A 24062-nucleotide genomic window follows, 5' to 3' on the forward strand; every position below is an offset into this window, starting at 1 on the left:
CTAGAGCATATTTTGGCCTTCAAAAAAAAATAAGACCGTGTCTTATCATCGGGGAAACAGGGTAGAAAGAAGCTAATGAAGGTTGGAGTTTAGACACACTCACACTAAGGGGTGCATACCAACTCAATGTAGATATCTTTCTGATGGCAATAAACCCAAAGTGTTGGAAGGAGGTGGTGCTTTCCACTAATCTATATTGAAGACTGGAGGGTTTCCCAATGCAGGTTAACATCATAATAAGCTTTGGAGGACACATGATTACATCTTTATACAGTTTTGGGCTGCTACTGTGTGTTTCAACTTTAATTCATTGGGTCTGATTTATTCAAGTTCTCCAATGCTGGTAAAGATACACTTTCATCAGCGAACCTGGGTGATCTAGCAAACCTAGAATGGATCTGGTCCAGGATTGAAAACATTTGCTAACAAATAGCTAATTACTTTTCCAGCCTTGGAGAGCTTTCATAAATGCTCACTACATCCTTCACATGACATTGAAGGAAATGGCAGCACAATTTTATGCTTCTGGTGGACCACTGGTATGAGCTCAACTTTTTGTACACACGCAGTATGAGTACACATAGTTTGATTAGTTCAAGTGATTTTATTGGCATATTAAGGTGTCATGGATACTAAATATTGACAATTTAGAGGGATATATCGATCATCTGACTAATGCAACTGGTTTAGTATACTTTGTAAAGTGCAAATGATTTGTCAATGTTAAACGAGTGACATACAGCAATTACAGGCTCATTCCTGACCATGTGCTGTACTAAGTGCCTGAGAGTTGTCACAATGTGCATTGCAGACTGACTGTCTACAGGGCTTATTGATCGACATCCCTGACTGTTCAGCCAGCTGTTTTTTTCCACTACTCATTAAAGGCCTTTGAGATTTTAGTGTGGTCGAGTGGGTAATTCTTTTTTTGTACTACAGTGAAATCCTTCAGTGCAGGAATAAATACCTATTGAAGAACTGAATTTAATGAGATTCCAGAAAATCTTTTATGATATTTTATAAAATGTAATTTTAAAAGGTTTATAAATTAGGCTGGCTACGGACATTATACAGTAGTCGGGTTTTTATATGATCAGTTATTGGACCCTTTTAGAAGAGGTTTAGGACAAAGACATGGACATTCCCAATCCCCATATTCATGTGTGCCTGTATATACCGCACATCCATCTATGTGCTAGTAAATTTCTTTTAATATAATCAGCAGGTAGACAGAGACAATGAGAGGGGAGATATGACCTTCCAACTTATGTGCAATGCAAATATGTTAGTTTTAAATACTGACTTTATACCTGTAATTCTTATTCAGACCTTTCTGTCCTGTCCTGGCTCTCCCTTGAGCTGGTCAATAATAAGCAGTTAATTTTTTTTCTACATATATAGAACAGGAGCAGGGCTAAGGAAACAAATTTCCCTTGGCAATTAAAGTAAAATTGAATGTTCTATCAGTTGCAAGCTTTTGCCTGGTCAATGTTTCCACTTTGTACCATGGCCTTTTTCTTGTAATAATATTAATACACAGTATTTATAAAGCGCTGACATATTACATAGTGCTGTACAAAGTCCATAGTCATGTCCCACTAGCTGTCCCCCAAAGGAGCTCACAATCTAATGCCCCCCCCCCCATAGTCATATGTCACTACCACAGTCTGAGGTCAATTCTTGGGTGGAGCCAATTAACCTAATTGCCTCTTTTGTAATGTGGGAGGAAACCGGAGTACCTGGAGGAAACCGACGCAAATACAGGGAGAACCTACAAACTCAAGCAGGTACATACAGGATAAACTCCTAACTGTCCCTTATTGGAATAATATCCCACTGACCGGCCTCTCCTTATTTGATGTGCCCTTTTTGGTTTTGAAAGTCGCTAAACTTTTCATCCAAACTTTAAACTCTTGCAATTCCTATATTTAAAAGCCCAAATAAAGGTAAACAATATAACAAAAACACTTATAGGCTTAACCACAAGCTAATCTTTTTTCATACATTACATTTTTTATAGTATGTTTAAATAGGAGAATGGCTGGAGTGTGTCTTTAGCTTATATAGTACTAAAAGGCATTTATTTTTTTTACAGAGTGACTTATGCAGAAGCGGGCCTTTTTTTTTCTAATATGACTTCAAAAAAAGGCTTTGAAACTCAGCCACATCCAAACTGTGATATATTGCTGTGCTAATTCTTGGCACACATCTTGCTGGCTTTCAGGAATATTGGGGTGCTGGGCCTGTTACTATAATTACATGTAACTTGACTATTGGTGTGGTTAACTTGATATTACAAGTGCCTTTTATTTCAAAGCACTGCTGTGAAGGGCTCGGGAACCCTGCTAACAGTATTATTAGCATACATTCCCCAGTGTGCCTGGAGGATTGTCAGCTTAGCTGCATTTCAAAAGAGGAAAAAAATAATTTTATGGTCTTATGTATAAAACCTTCATTCCTGTGCCCAGTGTGGAAAGAGATATTGTAATCAGAATATCTGAATAGAATGATGGCTTCTCTCCGGAGGTTCTGTCACATTGTAGTGGTAGGTATCACTTACAGTGCTCAGATTGCTACTTTGACTCAAGATTTAAGCTGTTCAGATGCAGACGGATATTTGTGATCATCTTGCAAGAAAATCTGCCATCTGTACAACTGTTCTCTCATTGTTTAATGATTTGTTGGATATTGAAATGACTGAACGTCTTGTTTCGTAACGGGGAGGAAGCATTGGGTAACCTCATCTTCACTGCCTGTACATCACACGTTTGTTCTGCTGTCGCCGAAAAGGATCACTAAAGATTGTTTTGTGTAACTACTATTGCACATTTGTATCGGGCTTCAGTCATTGTCTAGTTTGGTTTATGACCTGGTAGTATAAAGCTTCGTACACACTTGCAATTTTTGTCGTTGGAAAGGATCTTTCACGATCTTTTCCAACGACAAGGGACTGCACGATGCATGAACGGTGCTGTACATACAGCACCGTTCATGCTCTATGGAGAGGGGAGGGGGCGAGCGACGGAGCGGCACCCTGCTGCGCGCTCTCCCCCTTCCCTTTCATTAGGATCGGTCGTCGTCCATCGTCCGTGGATCCGGCAGGTCGGTCGTTCGGACGATGGCCGACACCGACTGTACACACGGCAGATTTTCGCCCGATATTTGGCCGATGCCGATTTACCTCTACATTTTCTGCATCAAAATCTGTCTCTGGCTCTTCTTAGATTTCAGTGTGAGTTTAGTGTTGGTAAGCAATCCTGTGCAAGGACTGTTCACCATGTCCAAGTCACCAGCCTGGAAATCATGTGTGTTCACTCATACTCCGTAATATACTAGATTTTTGGTGAGGCAAATGGCAGATAAATGGGATGTAACAATAAGTACTACCTATGTATCAAACTATACTATCAACATGCATCTTTCAAATTACCTTTGCAGCTTCTACAATATCCTAAAACTAGCCTAAAATTCAGATACCAATCCTATTTACTTCTTGTGGCATTGGCACACAGCTTTTCCCAGACGTCTGCACCAAGGGTAAAGTCAGACTTTAAGTTTTCCTTTTAAGGAAAACATCTCGCTTTTTAAGTTTTGACGAGATGTTTTGCAGGACTTTCCCCCCGTTAATAGGCTGTAGGTGATGTCTTTTTTTTTTTTTTATAACCTTGAAAACAATTCAGGTGCTAACAAAGAATGGAGGTCTTCCTATGCCCCTCAGAAAAGTGAAAGTTCCGTAAGTGTAGTTAAAAGCAATTTAGTGATTCATCAGAAAGTTTAAAACCGAGCCCAGGCATTGTAGTTTATTATCACAAGGGTTTTACAACAGTATGGAGTATCCCTTTACAATGATCTATGTATATCTAAGAAATAATAATAAGGCTGATCTTCAAAGAACTTTGAATGTTTAGACAAATACATAAACTTCCGTTGCTTGCCCCCTTTTGTAGATCTTCATTACCAGTCAATATTACCAAACTAACATTCAGCAGGTGAAGTCAGATCTTTTATACTGGTTTAAATCTAGTCAGCAGTAGACTAATGAAGACAGTGAATTGGTTTGATAGCCAAGCAGCTAGCATTTTCATAGGCCCGCAATAGCAGCCTTTGTATTTCTCTTAGTACAAGTTTCCTTTTAATATAAACATTCTCCAGTAAAATTATTAGCTCAGTTTAATATGGATCCTGTTAATGGTCAAAAGCGGATTTACTTGCTGTTTAACGAGTCCTGCAAGCCCTTTGGCAGAAAATAAACTCTTTGACGATATTTGTTCTTCCTGCTTACAAGCCTGGTAATCTTTTTCCCATAGATGACACGGATCCCCCAGCGGTATTTAAATGCAGCTCGTCACAAGGCAGAATTTTTTGTTATGATTTAATGCTGGGCAGTTTGACAGACGACGGTTATCGGCATCTGGCTGTGCAATCAGTTAAGATTTATGTGGCCAAATATGGCGCTGTTGGAAATTTAGATTAAAAATAACATCTGTTTTCCAAAGCTTTAAAATCCCAGGTTACAAGTAAGTCCTACAAAACAGTGCTGACAGTTTAATCCTTGTACTCTGCACTTACCACATCACTGACCCCCTGTAGGACAGCAGTGTTTGAAATGGAGTACACAAGTACAAACTCTCAAGAGTTTAGGAAAGGTTGTAGATCTAATATAATATGCAGTGTATCTGGGCAGCGGGCTTGGTGACCTCATTGCCATTAACTTGTAAAGCAGATGGTGGGACCTGATGGAAGATGTGTTCGTGTTGTAACACTAAGGCACATCTGGTAGCTTGAGCAACTGTTTACATGATGTATAAAAGAAATGGCTCTAATCTTAGCTTTTTTGTATTGGTTAGCATTATCTGTGCCAGCGGACGTATAGTAGATGGTGGTGGGGGTGCCATCTAATGAAGCAGGGCATGGTTTTGTATCAGAAAGTTTGTTGTAATAGCTTTCATTGGCCAACTCAAGTTATTAAAGGCAGGTCCTTTTTTGGCAAAAGGGACAGGTACTTTCTTCTGCAAAAAAAAAAAAAAAAAAAACCTGCCTGATTTTTTTTTAAATTACATTTACCTGTCCTTGCTCCATGTCCATGCGCAGTCATCCTAACCTGGTCCTCTTTTGGCTTTCGAGTTATCAGCTATCTTGATTGACCAGATCAGGAAAACGTAACGGGATGCACACAAGAATTTATTAATTTCCGGTAGCCAAGGGATGCCAGGATACCCAGCATCACATGTACAGCTCAGTGTACATAAAAAGAAAGAAAGATTGTGAACAGACAGGTAAGCCAAGCAGTACCAACACATAAAAGTAAACTAGAGTCACCCATGAAAGCTTTTCCTTAAAATAAAACTTAATTGGAAACAAACAAAAGTATCTAGCATAGTACTTCACACTTTTATTTTTAAAAGTTTTTTAATGTTGCTACAATCATCTTACACATAAACTAAAAAACGAACTTTTTTCTTTACATGTAGATTTTAGACATACTCTCAGACATCAGTTTGTTCCAGGATTAGGAGGTATGAATGGTATAAATGGACTTTGCATTGTACAGCAAAGTCTGCTTTATTTGAGACCACCGCAAACTCAAATATTTGTCTTTCATTCACTCTCTGCTACTTTTCACTTGGACTGAGTGTAGGCCACAAATTGCTGAAGTTGTAGCACAAGCAGAGTAATGGACTCCTGTTGTGAACGAACTAAATAGGACAGCGCTGCACATGCTCCCTCGTAATTGGAAATACAAGATATTTCTTTTAGTCCCTCAAACTGAGGTGTGAAGGATTCTTCTGCTGGGAGATAAAGTAAATCTGTTGTTTTGCCCTAAATGAGAAAGGCTTGTTACACAATAATATTATTTTTTATATTATTATATATATAATATTTTTCCAGCATAAGAATATTCTTCTTTAGTAGCAGCATTTTGAAAATGTGCATATTGCATGTGGGTGAATTTTATTAACTTGGCCATGGACAAAAAGGTGTATTATAACAGCTTTAAAAATGGATTCACAAAAGTGATGCTGTCTGCTATTCTGGTATACCTACAGCCCGGTGCCAACTCACCATGGAAACTGACCACAGTAATGTCAGCTTTTCCAGGCCTAATCCATGCCGGTGTGGGGGCTCAGGAGACACGGTGAACTTAGATACCATCAGAGTGACAGAATGCAAGAACTTTTTATCAGTATTAGTGACTTAATTCTGCTGTCATTGGTACACTGCAAAAACAATATTGAATAAAAAAATTACAATTTTTTTTTTTAGAGTTTATAGAAACTCTCAATACATTAAACAAACAAAACATACATGTAATGTGGTTTTAAAACAGGATAATGTTTTGAAGTCCAATAAAACGAAACCAATCAAATTTTTTTTTTGCAGCAGGCGTGCAGAATGACAGAGCTAAGTGGTTTGTTTCTAGTGCCTTACACCCTACGGAGTATGATTATGTGCCCATATGGCTCAACTAAGGATGCTGAATTTATATTTATGCTCTTATATTTGGTGGGTGCTTGGGAACATTACAAAATGTGTAAGTGTAAAATTAGTGAGGTTACTTTTGGTTTACTTTATGAGTTACTTTCTTATCTTGTATATAGTAAGCATTTTAAAGCACCTTACATGGGCAACAGATTCAACAAAGCTTTCAGTTTTCTGTTTTCTTTGTCTATTAGTTTTCCATTTATGCATGCAAATGCTTTGGTTGTAGCAGCAGCTTCAGATGGTGGTGGGACTCATGACCTGACATTTCTGTGATGATAATTTACCATATTACATTTAAGCATGCATGTTACTGTCCATGTAGAAAAGTTTTCCAAGCCTCCCCCATCATTGCCTGGCTTTATCCCATAAAATAAAATAGTTATCTGGTAAAATAATCCAGCCCTGTCTGTTGGTGCTTCCAACAAGCTTGATTAGCCTTGTCATCTTATTCAACCAAAATTCAGAAGTGAATATTGCATGTTGCCTAAAGTCTATGTGTATTAGAAAACGTGAAGAATCAAATGAAAATCAGAACCTCAAGTTCTGCTACATAGCTTTTGTTAGCGTCCCAAAGCACTCTTGGAGGAGCTGATCTCAAAGAATTCAGTATACAGATATTGATTTCTACTTCTGATGTATCTGCATGCATTTCCTCACAAATAAAAAATAAGTAATAGTATTTTCCTCTTCGTTTTAGGGTAGTGGGCAGTTCAATCCATTGAAAGGAAACTTTAACATTCGCTGGATGTGCTCAAAACATTTTACCTTCCTAATGAGGATTTAGATTTTTACTTAAATCACCTGAATAAATCTAGGAGGATTAGTTTGTTCCCTTTAGTATAAATTTTGCAAAAGCAGAATAAAACTGTAGTGGAGTGACTAGCAGGCACCAGTTTGATGGGTCTATGCCTGGGCTTTGCAGCAGTATATTCATAGTAGTAACAAACCACAAGGTTCAGTGGGTGTGAAAACTGTCTAAGCAGCAGGAAATGTGTTCCCAGATCGGTTTGGTCAAAAAAGTGCACTTTTGCAATATGCCTTTGTGAATTTCGAATGATGGCGTGTGTAAGTAAAGCCATTATAAAATAAATTACAGGATTTTTCCCATTGACAGTAGATTGTGGTATAATGTTGGCAAACAGTCCGATCACTGAATTATCTATACTTGATAATACAGAAGGCAATTCAGTCTTTCTTTTTTCTTCATGGGAAAATTAATATAACTCGCATAATCCAATCTTGCTCATATTTTTCTCTGAGATTTATATCCATGTGTCCGATGAAGGAAGGTCATTCCAAATAGTCCAATTGTAAAGAATAGGTTTACTTATCTGTGAAGCCCAACCTTACTCAAAACTTTTTATTATTGTTAAAAGGGTGGTAGGGGATAAACCCTGTCAAGTTTTTCTTGCTATCTTCGTCTCTACTTTGGATAATCACTTCCTGCCAGCCAATGTACTGTACTAAAACTTCTACTTCAATTTAAGAGGAACTTCTTCCATCCACTTGTATGGGTCGGGTTTTGCATCTATTTCCATCCTCTGCCTCTTTTGGCACGAGGAAGATGGGGCAAATCATGGCTTGCCATCAGATACTAGAAGGTTCAGCTAACAGGATGGGTAATCCCAACCATTACTTTTTTTTTAATTTCTCTTCATGCCAGTAAATGACAACAAAAGCTTTATTGCCCAAGATATGAATAAACTCATACCACAGCATGAGTAATCGGTGTTCGTCACTCTTTCCTGGAGCATCCGTGTGGTATTCTTGTTTCCTGACACGCTTCTAAGGTGATTTGCAAAATTATTTTGCATTTCTTACTGAACAGCCCACATATTCTATATGTTGCAGCATTCTTGTCTTTAAAATATCAACAACTTTTGTTGTGTCCTGTTACATAGTGTAAAGATGAGATAATCACGTTTTCTGCTGCAGAGCAAATCCTGTGTGTTGTGGAAGTAATATACCTACTTTAAATGTCTGTTGTCATAAAGATTTTTTGCAGTTGCAATATACTGTAGTAACATTACTATTTGTTGCAATGGACTAAACTGTAGGGCTGATTATTATTTTATTTTTTTACTTGTGGTGTGTTTAAACGATTATGTCCCTTTAAATTACACATAAATAAAGCTTGATTTGATGCATTAAATACACCGTAACAGACCTGACCGGTGTGAATGGTCCCTTATCCTTTGGATTTTGCTTAGTGAGTCACTGACAAATATGCAGATCTGGACTTCAGTTGCCTCTATGTTCCTTCTGAGTCCAATGACTTGCTAAATAATGAAACCACAGGTGGAGCATTATAGCCAAGGAATTATTAAATTCTTTTATAAAAATTAGTCACCAATCGAAAGTTCCATAATCTGCTTAAAACTGAAAATTCAGTAATAATTAATACTTTATGTTGATGGGCAGATAGTTGGGAATCTGGCTGCTTCTGCAGGGTCTGCATTGGTAAATCAGGGACATATAAGCCAATAGTAATAATGAACCCAACCAGTGATCAGCCATTAGGGTGGAATGTTGGATAAGTTGCAGATATCTCACTCTTGCATGGCCCAGCAGATACAAGAAACTACTTGGCCTTACAAACCAATGACATCTCCCTAAGTACTTAACATTTGATATAAGTGGATTTGCCTTTTAAGCTTGTTTTTTCTTTTACTCTTGGCACATACCATCCTGGAATGAGCTGCTGGCACCACCATGACTAACAGGCCTATGAGTAATAGTGACTTTTCAAATGGAACGCATTTGTTTATAACCGTTACTGAGCTTTCCTGAATGCCAGATGACTACAACTGAAATCACAATATATGTATTTTTTTTTTTTTTTACGTCTGAACTTTTTCTAATCATAGGTGGCGAAAAGGTCATGAGGCAATGCCAGTGTGTCAGGTGTGTCTGCAAGAGGAACTTAGTGTGTTTTCTCTAAAATAAAATCTCTGCTTCCAAAGTAAAAGTACAAAGAAACATCTGTAAGAAAAGGATCCTTTTTAGAGTTCTTTGGGATCTATTTATAATTTATTTTATACTCAACTTATACACATTTTTCACATTAGATCTTTTCAGGAATTGTGTGAATTAATGTTTACTTATACATTTTTTATCATTGAATCCAATGTGCCAAATGAGGACCTTTTATGTAGAAGAATGAGTTTTGCTTAATGCCACCTTGACAAATGGCATTATTCTTCTTTTGGACTGCTGTAGAAAAAAACAAAAAGGTCTGTTTTGTAACTATAAAAATGTCTAGTTAAAGTCTCATACCCTTTTACCTCTTTATGGTCTTGTAACACCAAATGTTACAAAGAATGACAGGTTTATGCTGGGATTTACCAAGCAAAATTTAGTTTCGGGAAATGGCTGCATCCTGTACTTCTGTCCAGTGCTTTACGCTGGCAAAGTGGCATATTGGTCCCACCCCATGTCCTCAAACAGACTTGTTTCCCTGTGAAGGGTTGAGTGTATTAGACCAGGGCTGGTATTATGTTCTGATTGAGTGCACTTGTTCTATTCAGGTGCCTATTGATCTGCACAGTAATGTTTAGACCCCGTATAATGGAACATTAAAGGTAAAACTATGGAAATTGAGGTTGTTAGCGGATATCTTTCTGATTGCACATCTGTTTTTTTAACCTCAGTTGGGCTTCAGTGGGCTCTTTTTTAAATATTATGTGTATATAAATGGATACATGGATTGCATAACCCCTCAGGAACAACTTTTCCATTTAGTGTTGGAACATCCCAAACAACAGGACAATTGCTGCTGCAAGCCAAGAAATTACATAATAAATATAAACTTGCAACGAACATAATTCTTGTAATTTCAGATTTGTCACTTATGTGCCAGACATCGAGGTATCATTAAGATTTACTTCCTCAAAAACAACTCGTGACTTTTAGATAAACCTTTGTTTTGGAGTAACTTCTCAAAGATGCAGATAGCTCCAGAAATCAAGTGAATTAATTTTGCTATCTAGTATACTTTGCATGTGAAAGTTTCTTTAGCACACCTAGTAAAATAGTGGAGCTGCATTTGCTTGCATTTTCTTCTACTTCTATGGCTTTATTGCATCTGATTTATATTTTTGAAACAAACATGCAGCAAATAAAATTAAAAAAGGAGAGACATTTCCTTATTACTATACTTCTTCCGGTTCAGTGGCTCAGACGATATTATACCAAAAAATTACCGGTCAGCTGGTATTTCTTTTTTCTTCTAGTCTTTTAAAATGGAGTCGTAAGGACAGAGAGTTCTAGGAATCCAGGTGGATGATAACCACAGGGACTTGGAGAACAGGAAAGTCTGGTGCCTGTTTACCTGGCAAATGTTGACTGTACTAAACTTTAGCGGTTTAGGTTGCACGTTGATATAGCTGATGACTGTACTTTTTGTGGTTTGGGATTCACATTGAAATTTCTCTTGTTACATGTTTAATACTTCTTGTGAAGTGATTGCAGCTTGGTCTTCTATATAGAATGGTCCCTTTTTTACCAAAAAATAATTTGCAAACCTGAAGCAGTTGCCCAATATGTGATCTCCATGGTGAATCCTTTGCTTGTTGTCATTTGTGCTGGGTATATATCCAAATTAACTTAGTACCAATATGAAAAAGTTAAAATTTCATGCATTCCAAAACTGCAGTAATATTCTTTAGAAAACCTACAGAGGTGCTGGGTTGGTGTGGAGCTTCACGCTAGCCTTGTGGTCTACCACAAGACACTATCTCACATAACATGTTTATACCTCATCTGTATGCCTCGGACTACTGTGGTTATACACAGGTCACTGAGTTTAAAGGGATTTATTGGTCAGTTTACTCATAAACTATATTATTTCAATAGCCCTCTCTATATCAACAACATGTCTATGAAAGAAAAAGACACAGGGAATCTCATACTGACCATAGAATGTCTGGGCCAAAAAGAACTGACCATAGCTCTCATGTATAAAAACTTGTGTTTATTCTTCATATGAACCCGTTAGCACAGATTTTTCCTTTGTGATAATGCACCATGGACTACACTTAAACATGTAAGTGTAGGTTTGCTTTAAACGCACAAAATTAAAAAAAAAAAAAACGTTTTATAGTGAACTTGGAGGACATATTTAGAACATAATAAAACATTTTTGACTGTACACAATAAGGAAGAGATCTGTTACACTGTATGTAAAACATTGTTTTTTATTTTTTTTTTTTTTATCCTTTTCACTAAAAGATTTAGCATATTATTTGTTACTATTTTTGTTTCTATTTGCATAGTAGAAAAAAACATGTCATGTGAACATATCGACTAGATAAGTCATAATCGTCTTGCATCCACACACCCAGGTTTGACCTTTTGAAATATACTTTGTTGTAAAAATGATCATGGTTTATTATTAACAGCTATTTATTACTGATAAGATTGCTATTGCTGTGTGAGGTCCTTTTTTTTTTCTTTTAAGAAGTCCCATGGGAATACCATATCATACACCCAAGATTCTGATATAATTTCAAAGACCTGTCCTAAAGTTATTATCAATTAGGCTGGTAAGAGGATAAACAGTTATTGATTATAGAGATTCATGTGGACCTAATTAGTATAGGTGCATGTTTTGCAGATATTATGATTAACACTGTGCTTTTTACTTTTTGCTGGTACCAAGGCCTCCTAAGTACTTTGCACTAATGTTAACCTGCTTGGTGCAGGTACCAACACAACTTGCAAAAATAACACCATGCCCAATAAAATTATATATTTCTGAATACACAACTGCATTATTCTTTGTATTTTATATCAGTCTAGAGTACAGCTTTAACATACTGAAACTTTTATAAGATTTTATAATTCAGTCTGGATCTTCCATAAGGTATGGGCGAGTTTTGTTAAGGTGGAACCAAAAAGTCCTCTGGTGGCAATCACATGAAACCATGAGTTTCCTCTTACCATGATGGGAACTAAAAAAAACTAGAAAACAATGTATATTTTGTGTATCCGTATGATAAACCAGCTTCCTATTTTTGATAAGGAAGAGATAACATAAACATTATTTCTAAGGTTATTCTAAAATAAACATGTGCATTGGAATTTTTCAAATCACATGATTTTGTGATTATGCCCACACTGAACAGTCTTGCAATGCAATGATCCTATGTTTTTTACAAAATTCCCCTTTTGCTTGTACTCCGAGAGCCTTCGGCACCATTGCTGTAGAGCTTTCCCTTTTTCCCCGGATTGCGTTATTACTGAGCACAGCATCTGAACTAGATTAAATCATCCACTTTTATTCTCCTCAACCCCCAATCCAAGTGTGACAAATGCTTAACTGTAATTTACGCAATCTTTTGCTCACAGAGATTTGAGAGAGAAAGTCTGTTTACAATTAATCTGGATCACGTCAGGTTTGGCTCCTAATCTGCATTTTATTTTACTGGATGAGAATCCAGGGCAGTAAATTGGCCAGTAGTACTATCAGTGCCGAAGTGTCTTGGAACTAAAACATGCATACTGAGAATTATTAAAGAAAAACAAACTCGCTTGGAAACATTTTTATGATTTAATTACAGTAAATGTTTATTAAAATATTTCAAAACAATATAAAAACATATTATATGGAACATTGTTGCTGTTTAACCACTGCAAACAACCTGTTATACTTGTTAATTAGTGTTGATAAAATCTATTAACAAGGAGATTAAATTAAATTAACAAATGTCAGTGGGTCTTTCTTGGGAGCATCTCCCAAGCGTCTTCTTCTTGAACATTAGATTTATTTAGGATTCAAACAGCGACATGAGCCGGCATGCTCTCATTGCTCTTTTATTATGGGCCACCAAGTAAGGTTGGCATCCTTACTGGAACATAAGAAAGAGGGAAGAGACGGCAGACTAAAACCATATGATCTTTTTGAAGATCTCCGGGTATTATGGAAAAAATCTACATTGCCTGCCTGAGTTTATCTCCACACGCTGTTTTCTCCTAAAATCCCTAAAAAATTTACAGATACTTGTCGATTCTGCCAGCAAAGTCCACCTAAGCTTTTTGTGATGGGGTGGCAACAATGCTGGACTGCTCCTGAATAGCAGAGTTGACCCCCTACTTGTGGAATAGGCTCTGTGTACTCCTGACGGTTATGGCTGCTGTATTAGGTCTTTGGCAGGATCTATTTAAAGGGTTGACAGAAAGCTATCCTGTTCTTCATATGCTAAATGTTGGTCTGTATGCTCCCACAGTCTTTCCTGATTCCCTGTGCATCATTGCGTGAGGGCTAACAGGAAATGCGGGCCATGAGTGATAGCAAACAGGATAGATAAACTCCTGAAACTTCTGCTCACTATCCAGCAACGTGCAGCTCGGTTTATGGTAATATTGTATTTCATATTTTGTCGGTACATTCCTTTAAAAATAAATATGTGCTTCCTCATGTGTTTTTTTCCAGGGAAATACAAAGGAAAATCTAGCAGAAGTATTGCACAAACTACATTCAGTTGTTTTTTATACTTGGAATGGGGGTTGATGATGGTAAATGTAAATGGTTTAATCTATATCAGATGCTGAGAGATAATGCAATCCAGGAGGAGCCAGTGTCTAGGACATGTGTTTTGCAATAAATAGGCCAGTCATATCAGTCATATTGGCACTTGGTAGACAAAAACACATACCGGATAGGCCAGGAGGGCCATGACTGCGCAATTGTTATTATTATTAAACAGGATTTATATAGTGCCAACATATTATGCAACGTTGTACATTAAATACAGGTTGCAAATGACAGACAGATACAGACAGTGACACAGGAGGTGAAGAGGACCCTGCCCCGAAGAGCTTACAATCTAGGTGATTGTTACCTATACTTGTCTTAAAGTGTGTGAACTGCTCGTGACAAAGTAGTTTTTGCCAGGGTTCCTCCATAGGGATTCCTTAAACTGTGGTTAATTGACCTCATATTTGATGTTTTTGTTGCCCAAAGCCATAGTAAAGGGCCAGGTGATGACACCAACGTTCTTTTGAGCTGTCTATAGGGTTGCCATTCTATCCACAACTGCAAGAGTGGATTGTTTCCACTGTCCACCAATGTGAGATACTTTTTTTTTCCTTTTGAACTCTAAAAACTTAGTTTTAGCAGGAATTCCCCAGGGACCCTAACTAGAGGAGCTTACAATCTAGGAGGTGAGGGAAGTCTCACACAATGAACCTGATTTATTAAATCTCTCCAAGGCTGGATAGAATACACATTCATCAGTGAAGCGGGTGATACAGGAAACCTGGAATGGACTCCCTAAAGTCACTAGCTATTTGTAAGCAAATGTTTTCAATCCTGGACTTAGGTCCATTCCAGGTTTGCTGTATCACCCAGCTTCACCGATGAAAGTGTATTCTCTCCAGCCTTAGAGAGCTTTAATAAATTGGGGCCATTAGGAGGGGATACTTGGTTTGCTTATAGCCAAGGTTGTTGAAGTTTGAAAACAGTTGCACAGACCAACCCAATTTGTAAGTGTCCATTATTCCCTACCCAGGGCTAAGACAAGTGAGATAAAGGCCCTGAATTTTTAAAGCTCTCCAAGGTTAGAGAGAATACACTATAATCCGCGAAGTTGGGTGATCCAGCAAACCTGGCATGGATTTCTGTAGAGTAATTTGCTATTCGCTAGCAAATGTTTAGAATCCTAAACCAGATTCATTCTTGGTTTGCTGGATCATCTAGCTTCACTGATGAAAGTGTATTCTCTCCAGCCTTGGAGAGCCTTAATAAATCAGGCCCACAGTCTCATGTCTCGGAGGAGAGGCCAGCACCTCAGACCTTCCAAATATTGAGTGTAAGAAGCCTTGCCAAGAGCCGCTAATATAAGCTGTATTTCTCTGTACAGTTTCTCTTGAGATTTTCCACCATATCTGTGGCCTCATGAGTGTTTTCCAGGCATTCCATGGAACAAATAAGTCCATAGCAGGCACACTTGATAACTAGTTATTATTTTTATTTCCAGCTTTCTCTTATCCTGCATTCATTTGTTGAAATCTTTTAAGATGAAAGGTACAGTAAAATGTGGTGACATTTTTCTGAAATACAGTTTTCCTTCTAACAATGTTCATGGGTTTAAATTTAATGTGTAAAGACTAAGTCATACCATACACATGAATAGGCAATTTATCAGCATGGTCTTGCAAGTCTGTTTAAATTTAGAATTTCTATAGGAAACCTGTATTGAGAGAAATGTGTTGGCTATTACTAGTTGTATAGCTGTTTTGAAAACGCATCCACTTATGTTAGCTGTGTATTTTGTGAAAGGTTAGATTAGGCAGAACTCCTGCCAAAAAAAGCAAGAATAACCTGTTAACATTTACAGCCGAAAAACCACCTTTTGGCCTGTGTGGTCCCTTTTTTGCCATCTTCGTGTGAAAGGGTTATATTGTACCCAATGCCCCCTATTGCATATGCAGTATCAACCAGAGCACCGGACAACTGAATTTGGCCATATTATCCTTCCCTGGGATCTGCAGGATCATGCCATAATAATGGCAGACTAGTCTAATGGAGCCGCGGAGGGGAAATGACTCATCACTGGACACTGACGTCTTCTTATTATATTCTGTGTTTTTTTGCCCCTTTTCCTGAGTCCCTGGAGATTCTAAACTCACATCAGCCATTTTCCACACAGGAAAATTGGGGAGACAAGTAGAATGTGTGACAACACTGATAAGGCATGAAAACAGCAAAACCGAATAATCAGCTTTTTAAAAACTTGTTTTGTGTTATTCAGTGAAAGGCGTCAGCTTGCTGTGGCACATCTCATGTTTTCGGATCACCTGCAGATAGGTGACAGCTGTGTGTTTGTTGGCTTCTGAAATAAATTGTTAATGACGATCCTTGTCTGGCAGGGAGGATTTAGCTGTCTGATCCCAGCTTGTTTTGTACTATGGGGCTTTAGCTCCTATTCCATATACCTAAATATGTTGGTTAAACATGCATCAATTTAACCAACATTGAATATATTGCATTTTACCAATCCTCCGATGTAATTGATGCTTTTATTTTTGTCCTTTTTTAATTTCCTTGGTATATTTAACAGCTGTAAAGGGATCAAACAAAGTTATTTGTTGTATTTTACACATTTATACCCTATATTTGTCTGAATCATTTTTTTTTTTTTTTTTTTGCAGTAATGATACATTTACTCGTAGCAGCCAATAAGCCAAATTAAACTTTTATTGATCTGACTTAGATATTCAGAGGAATTTGGTTGCTGTTTTATTTTAATTTGCTTTGTTAATAATTTAAATAAATGTTTGGGTAGTATGTAGATAGCTGCATTTTATCATTCATGATTGTGTAGTTTACCTGTTAGTAAGTGTGATTCCTTCTTCATATAGCAACAGATACAACATGTGTAGCAAGACTGTATTATGGTTGTACATAGTGTTTTCTCCTATTACCATTGTGTACATTTGAGTCACCATAACCGTTATTCAGTGGTTCCTGGAATGCATTAACAGATCACTCGTTGATTTTACATCTTGCTTGGAGTTGGTCTTTTTACAACTTTTTTTTTTTCCCTTTGGAAATTTTGTTTGTTGGTTGTGTGAAATGAAAGCTGGGTTATAAACGTGGTATGTTGAATTAGCGTTCAGCCAGATAAAAGGAGCTTTTTCAGCAGCTTTTCTTTTCTTGTCATTTTATTATACATGATTGGACTTGAAGGAACATTGTGAAAACAATCTGTGATGGCTTAATGAAAGATCAAAGCTTTGGGGCTTCTTATTTTCCTACCATAACCCAAGACAGATCTTTGCTCCCTGGGATCTGCATCACTTCTAAACTGACGAAATGTTAGCATGGTGTAACGTTTTAATTAAATATATCAGCCCTAAAGCTGCAATGTGTTCTGGAATGATACCAGTTTGCAGGATTTGTGAATACATGTGATAAAGATAAGCGTACACGGAGGCAATGATCCTCCAAAGTCATTTCCTAATATTTCAGAGGAAGGTTTAAAACTACATTTATCCCAATTGTGTCCTCATGAATCACAAATCATCCAAACAATTCAATGTCCAATCAATATTTGGGCAGAATGCTGACCATCATACAATGCAAATTATTTAGGTGGTTAACTATTTAAACCACTTGAATGCTTATATTCTATCACAAGCATGTCACCGCGTGTTATTTGGGGAAGTCGCTTTCTGTACTTTTTTGGGACAGCAATTGTAGGGAAATTTCAATGATGGGAAATAGAGATAAAAGGAAAAAAATGGCTGGAAATGTGTCACTTCCAAATAAAAAACTTGCTTTACATACACTTTATTAGTGATTTGTGATTATATACACACACAGCGGAAGACTCCCTTTCTATATTGGGGGTCAGAGGTTGTCATCTAGGTCTGCTGCTATATTGGAGTAACTGCATGAAGCTGCCCAATCCATCTTCTGTTTCAAAGATCTCCCCGCATGTTGTAACTGTCTTTGCACATGACATTGAGCATTTATGAATGCACTTTCCTGTAATGACTCACAAGGTTAACTATTGCCAACAGTGCACAAAAAGCTTGCAACACTTGTCAAGCCTTACACATTGCCTGTTTGTCTTGATTTCTTTTACCCCTTTCAGTATTGGCAATTGATGGCCAACCTTCATATAGACCTCCCCTGGGCTAGCTGTACAATGTAATTTGGGTGGACAAAGCATTGTGCCATGAGAACTTCATTATTCCCAGACTGGAAACATTTAAAATAGCTTTCAATTGTTAGTCAATACAATGTAGCTAACAGCAGGAAATAATTAAAGAGCTAAAGGGAAACCTGCTTTTACTTACAGCAATAGATACAACCCAGAAAGGGCAGGCACGATTGTAGTTTGCTACCTGGTTCTTGTACCAGTTCATATAAAAATGATTGCAAGAGAAACAAAAATAGGCATATCAATGGTAAAAAAACAAAAAAACAGGGAGAGCGACGATCACATGACTGCACGTTTTTTACTGTATACATACATTAAATCTCCACATAAAACATATGCTTTTCATTTTTTTTATTTCCTAATCTAGGAGAATCATGCAACAAATTCCACATTTTCTATTAAACAAACTGATAAACTTTTATGGAGCAAAAAGAGCAGCTTCCCATTGTAACTGCCTTGTCCTGCCATGAACTGAGAATTGTGAAAGAAGCTGCAGTCACTGTAATGTGCAGGAAAACAGACTATTTACTTGCTGCTCATTGCCCTTTGGATTATTGTACTGTTTTGTACCCTAGCCTTATGTGGAATAATAAATACGCTGATATCGCTAAGCGACAATATATGTTACTTACATAAATGGTTTGTCATTTTCAGCCATGTGACTTTTATTTGTGGTCTTTTTGCCTGTTATTGCTGTAAATAACACTATGGAGTAATGAGCGTTATTAGCTCAGTTTTATTATCTAGCATGTGCAGGTTGTATGCTCGTAACTGTTTCCTGAGAGCAGACGATTTTTTCTTCTGGAAGATCTATGATGACTGTAATATAGATCAGTTTACATTAACTTTTCTATGTTAGGTCATGGAGAAAAGTAAACAGCTGGGACATTGTTGGTTTCCATTTTTTTTTTGTTTTAAACATTTTTGGAAATTAAACTCATGGTATTCCTAATGATTGTAAAGTTTGTGTACAGTGTTTGTACGTGAAAAGAATGGTAACCGCTAGCAGTCAGATTTCTTCTTTCTGTAGTCTTTTTTTTTTTTTTAGTGTGTATGAGAGGGTAACTTTTAGTTGCACAGAGGTACTTTTATGTGCTTTCATATTTAGATAGTAATATGTGTTGATTTGTGTTTCTCTTAATATCATAAACTCATCTCATCAATGCTTCTTAATTACAGGGGCTCAACACCCCATGACATATGTATGTGTGACATATGTATTTGTAATGGTCATCTGCTGTAGGGATCTATTGTCATATCCATAATTGGTATATGGTTTGTGTGAACTCTTCCATGGTGCTGACCTCTGTGAATTCGAGATAGATTACGCTGCTTCAGTAGTGGGTTAATGTTGCATAGGATCCAATGCTGTAAACGTTGGCAGTGGCTCTGAGAAGCTTTCTTACAGCAGCTGGCACTACATGTCAGAATGGAAGACATTGTACAGCTGTGACAGTGACTGAGGAATTAATTGCAAATGCAGAATGTACTGAGGAACTGAACTGGTTCATCAAGGATGGCAGTGCTAAGAACTGGCAAAATGTGCGATCAGGAAAGCGGATAACAGGCAGTGACGAAAAGAAAATTTGGATTAATTGAGTTATTGAATCACTGGAGAAGGATGGACCTTGCAAAATAAATAAATAAATGTGAGGTTGATTTATGTGGGACCACACCACCCTCCTCAAATAAAATCAGTGATTGAAAACTAGTACTCAATTACAAATTACTTTGGCCCCTGGCAATGTGGCTACTTCCTGTAGGTGTCCAGGATGTTGTTCAGCCTCATTGCTGCCTTCTGTTTTGGCTTCGTGTTTATTGGCTCCTAGATTGTAAGCTCTTTGGGGAAGGGTCCTCTCTTCCTCCTGTGTCACTGTGTCACTAATGTACAGCACTGCATAATATGTCGGCGCTAGATAAACCTTGTTTAATCCAACCTCCCCAGCGGTAACCCCCAGTGTGACTCGCTGAAAGCGGTAACCCCGACCCACACTTGGGATAGAAAAACAATAATAAATAGTACATTATCTGGTCCGCCGGCGCTCTTCTTCGCAATCCCCGTCCTCTCGCATCCTCTGGCCGGCGTCCTCTGCATCTGATGAGTCACCCAGGAGTTCCCAGGGAGCAGCAGGAATTTTAAATTATTGCAAAATATTTGTATTGAATGCAAAATAGTAGATTTACATATCTAAAACCAGTACAGCACCAGTCTTTAAATAAAATGTATTTTACAGTTTAATATAATAGTATGAGTATAATATTTATTTATTATTTTTTTTAATTTTCTTTCATTATTTTGATTCTTTATTATTTTGACGTGATTTTGTGTTTCAAACTTTATTATACTTATACTGTAAAATAAATTTTCATGAAAAACAATGTACCGCTTTTAGACATTTAAATCCGGACAGAAATAACCCAGGAGGTTAATAATAATTGTCTGGGCTCACTGATAAGAAGAGCTTGCATTTTTTATTCAGGGTTCAAAACCAAATTGAGAATCAGCCTTTGCGAATAATGGCGTTCTTGCCATTACAGCAAAATAGGGTCCCAGGTTCGAATTTTAACCAGGACACTATATGCATGTTTGTGTTTGCTGTGCTTGTGTGCATTTCCTCCAAGAACTCCAATTTCTTCCTGTATCCTCAAAACTCACCGAACTTTCCCCATAATTGACCCCATACTCCTATCGTGACTTATGCCTATGATAGAGATTGTGAATCCCTCTGAGAGACATGACTATAGACTTTGTAAAGTACTGCGTAATAAGTGGGCGATATATTAATACTAGTAAATAATAATAAAGGTAAAAGTGTCTTGTCGCGAGTAAGTACAGAATGGCCTTTATTGTGATGAGGGAGATTTATAAAACGTAGACTGCAGGGGAGTGCTCAGTATGGCATGGAGATAGACATCAGAGGCTAGATTTCTAAGTAGATAATTTGATTCCTGTGTGGCTGGCTGCCCTTCATTCCGAATAATAATGGCCTCCATTCAGACCTGTGTGTGTGCTCCCCTTTGAGCAGTGTTCTGTGTGATAGATTAATGGCTGGACATGAGCAGGACAGGAAGGGCAGCTCCCTCCATTTTGTATGTGCATCATGCAGGGGCTGGTTCCCATGGAAACGCCATTGTTGGTGTGCCTGGCATCACTGGAAAGAATGTCGGCCCATTCCCAGCAGACAATCACTAATTGCACTATGACAATGCATTCACATTTCTGTGTAATATGATTAGAAACAAGAAGGTTGTTATCCCACCAGAGAGAAATGTAAGGATCTGGAAGCTTTCATTAAATAATCTATGAGGAGATGTAAATTGATATTCCCAAAATAACCTCCTGCTTTGATTAGGCCGGCAGTCTGTGTGCACAATCACCACTAATGCACATTAAAAAAAGCTTGAGGAATGTTTGCAGTGGGATAATAATGGGTTTTAATGTGTGTAATATTTTATTCTCTATAACACATCTTCTACATGGTTTCTGAAATTATTTTTTTATGCTTAGTACATGATCCCCGTACTGTCCTATTGCTTGTGTATCCCTGTAATCCTGGCACTGTTGTCAATGTAATTTGATAGATTTTGTCTGTACGTCCCTGTGGACAATCCTTTCCTGGACATCCATACACAGATATGGCTATCATACTGTTCTCGAAGATTGACAGCATTTTAGCATGACCCAGCTCTTTCCAAAATGGCTTCTGGTGGTTTTGGAATCAATTTGTGCTCTGCGGAGTGTGCTCTATCCCATCAATTTAATATAAAGGTTCCAGGGTTCTTCAAAAGGTTGCTAGGTGTTTCCTGAACAATTCCAGACACCTATATTAGTTACTATTGACCCCATTCTTTTTTAACTACCTGTATGTGTAGCAACCTTCACACGGATCACCAATGTAAAAATCAGTCTTTCCAATACTGAGTACACAATGGGCAAGGAACAACAAGAACTTTTTTTTGTTTATTAGTTTTTATTGAAAATTTTCTGGGGAAAAAGGGAACAGAAATAAAAATAGGGGAGTAAATGACAGAAATATAACCAAAAACATAGCTAAACAAACTGCTGTAGAACATAAAAGTTTAACATACAGTGAATAAAATCCATGCATAGATTACATGAAAAAACATAATAAAAATGTGAGAAAATAAATAGTAAATCCAGATAAGCTTTACAAATTATAATAAAATACAATGTGTCAAATGTAGGAGGCATATATTTATTTACCCATGAGACCATATTGTAGAAAAAAATTAGAAAAAATCTAATTTGTCATCTTGAAAAAGCAGTGAGTTTTTCCATAAACATAGTTTGAGATACCCTTTGTATTATTTCAGAAATTCAGTATCGCAACAGATTTCCATGCTCTAGCTATTGTCTTCCTAGCTGCTGTAAAAATGTGTGAAAGTAAACAAAATTGTACTGTTGTGCACATCTGAGGTTTCTGACCTAGAAGGGTGTCCAAAGGATTCATTGTGAGAGACATTTAAACATTATTCATAATAGGTACAACAAGAATTTAAAGCAGAAAACTTGGTAAATAATGGTGTTTTAGTAATGTTATACTAACCAGTTGTGTCTTTCTGTCTTCCAGGTTGTCCTTCTATTCTGGGCACTCCTCCTTCTCCATGTACTGCATGCTCTTCCTAGCGGTAAGCATATTTTTTAAAAACAGTAAATGTCGTCTCCTGTTTAAATCACATTTACAAGTTTTCTTCAGACTTTATTCTGAGTTGTGGTGTATTTAGGCACTGGGGAGAACATCTTGCAGTATCTATGGAATATTTGTGTAAACTTTAGCCACATTTGCCATTTGCTTGAATGATTGTGGCTACTACTTACAGTAAAACTTAGAAAATATTTACATTTTTCAGTTTTAGCAGATGATAGGAGCTGCTGTAGTTGACTTTATTACGGGCTGCACTTAACCTCCCTCCTTACCCTAACTTTAAAAAACAAAAAGGTACCCCGTGAAAGAACACAATGAATACTTCTCTGGTGAATCCAAACTTTCCTCACAGAGCTACCAGCACCCTTGCTATTGGACACTTCTGGGTTTGTCCAATACCTGGTCCCGTGCTGTGATCCTTCCTTTTGACAACTACATTACAGGACACAGAAGTGGTACATCAGCTTGTGGAAGGAACCACAGCGCTCATCAGGAGCATGCTATCCCACATTTGTAGAAGCCCTGCAAGATTGACTTACCTACAGGGTGCATTTCATTTTTTTTTTTTTTGCAAAAGTTTTGGCTGGGGGTCAGGGGTGTAGTCGTAAAAAAAAAAAAAGGGGGGACATGGTACTACCCATGGTGAGCGCGCATGCACATCATTGGTATGTAAACAGGGGGGAGAAAGGGTTCAGGGAGCCAGATGGCTCATACAAATGTTTGGAGAAGTTTTAACATAGCTGTGTAATGAATAGGACCAGCGTCTGGCTGCTGTCTGTTAGTGGATTGTAGGGTGTCTGTGTCTATCCAATGTATGTACAGCTGAAAGACATATGGGAGAGTTAAGGTGCGTACACACTTCCAATTTTTATTGTTCCAATCGAACGACGAACGATCGATTGGGCAAAAAATCGTTCGTAAAAAAGTAACCGACGCCGACGAACGAGGAAAGTCGCTGGAAACGAACGACCGGACCGACGGATCGGATTGGACGACGATCGTTGAACATCGTTCATGTGTACGGTCATTCGTTGATCGTCCATGTTCAGAGCATGCGTGATGAACGAACGTCCGTTCACTTTCCTGTCGTGCACATAGTTCCTCTATCGCTCAAACGATCGTATCTTTTGTGTGTACAATATCTACGAACGATCGTGTCGTTAACTCTATGTGCAGGATCGGTGCTATACGATCGTTCATATATATCGTGCATGAACGTTCGTCGTTCGTTTTCCGACGATAA

The 24062-nt window shown here is 37.6% G+C and overlaps 1 protein-coding gene across 2 annotated transcripts in view; it reads left to right on the forward strand.

The window, feature by feature from the left end:
- The window catches only part of PLPP1 (phospholipid phosphatase 1), a 72664-nt gene that overhangs the window by 44661 nt on the left and 3941 nt on the right, over positions 1-24062 (forward strand). For both annotated transcript variants that reach the window (XM_072416437.1, XM_072416438.1), the window contains exon 4: positions 22745-22802. In XM_072416437.1, coding sequence (XP_072272538.1) covers positions 22745-22802 — 58 coding nt within the window. The remainder of the gene's footprint in view (positions 1-22744; positions 22803-24062) is intronic.

This window comes from Pyxicephalus adspersus, chromosome 6 (assembly GCF_032062135.1).
Source record: "Pyxicephalus adspersus chromosome 6, UCB_Pads_2.0, whole genome shotgun sequence".
Lineage (NCBI taxonomy): Eukaryota > Metazoa > Chordata > Amphibia > Anura > Pyxicephalidae > Pyxicephalus > Pyxicephalus adspersus.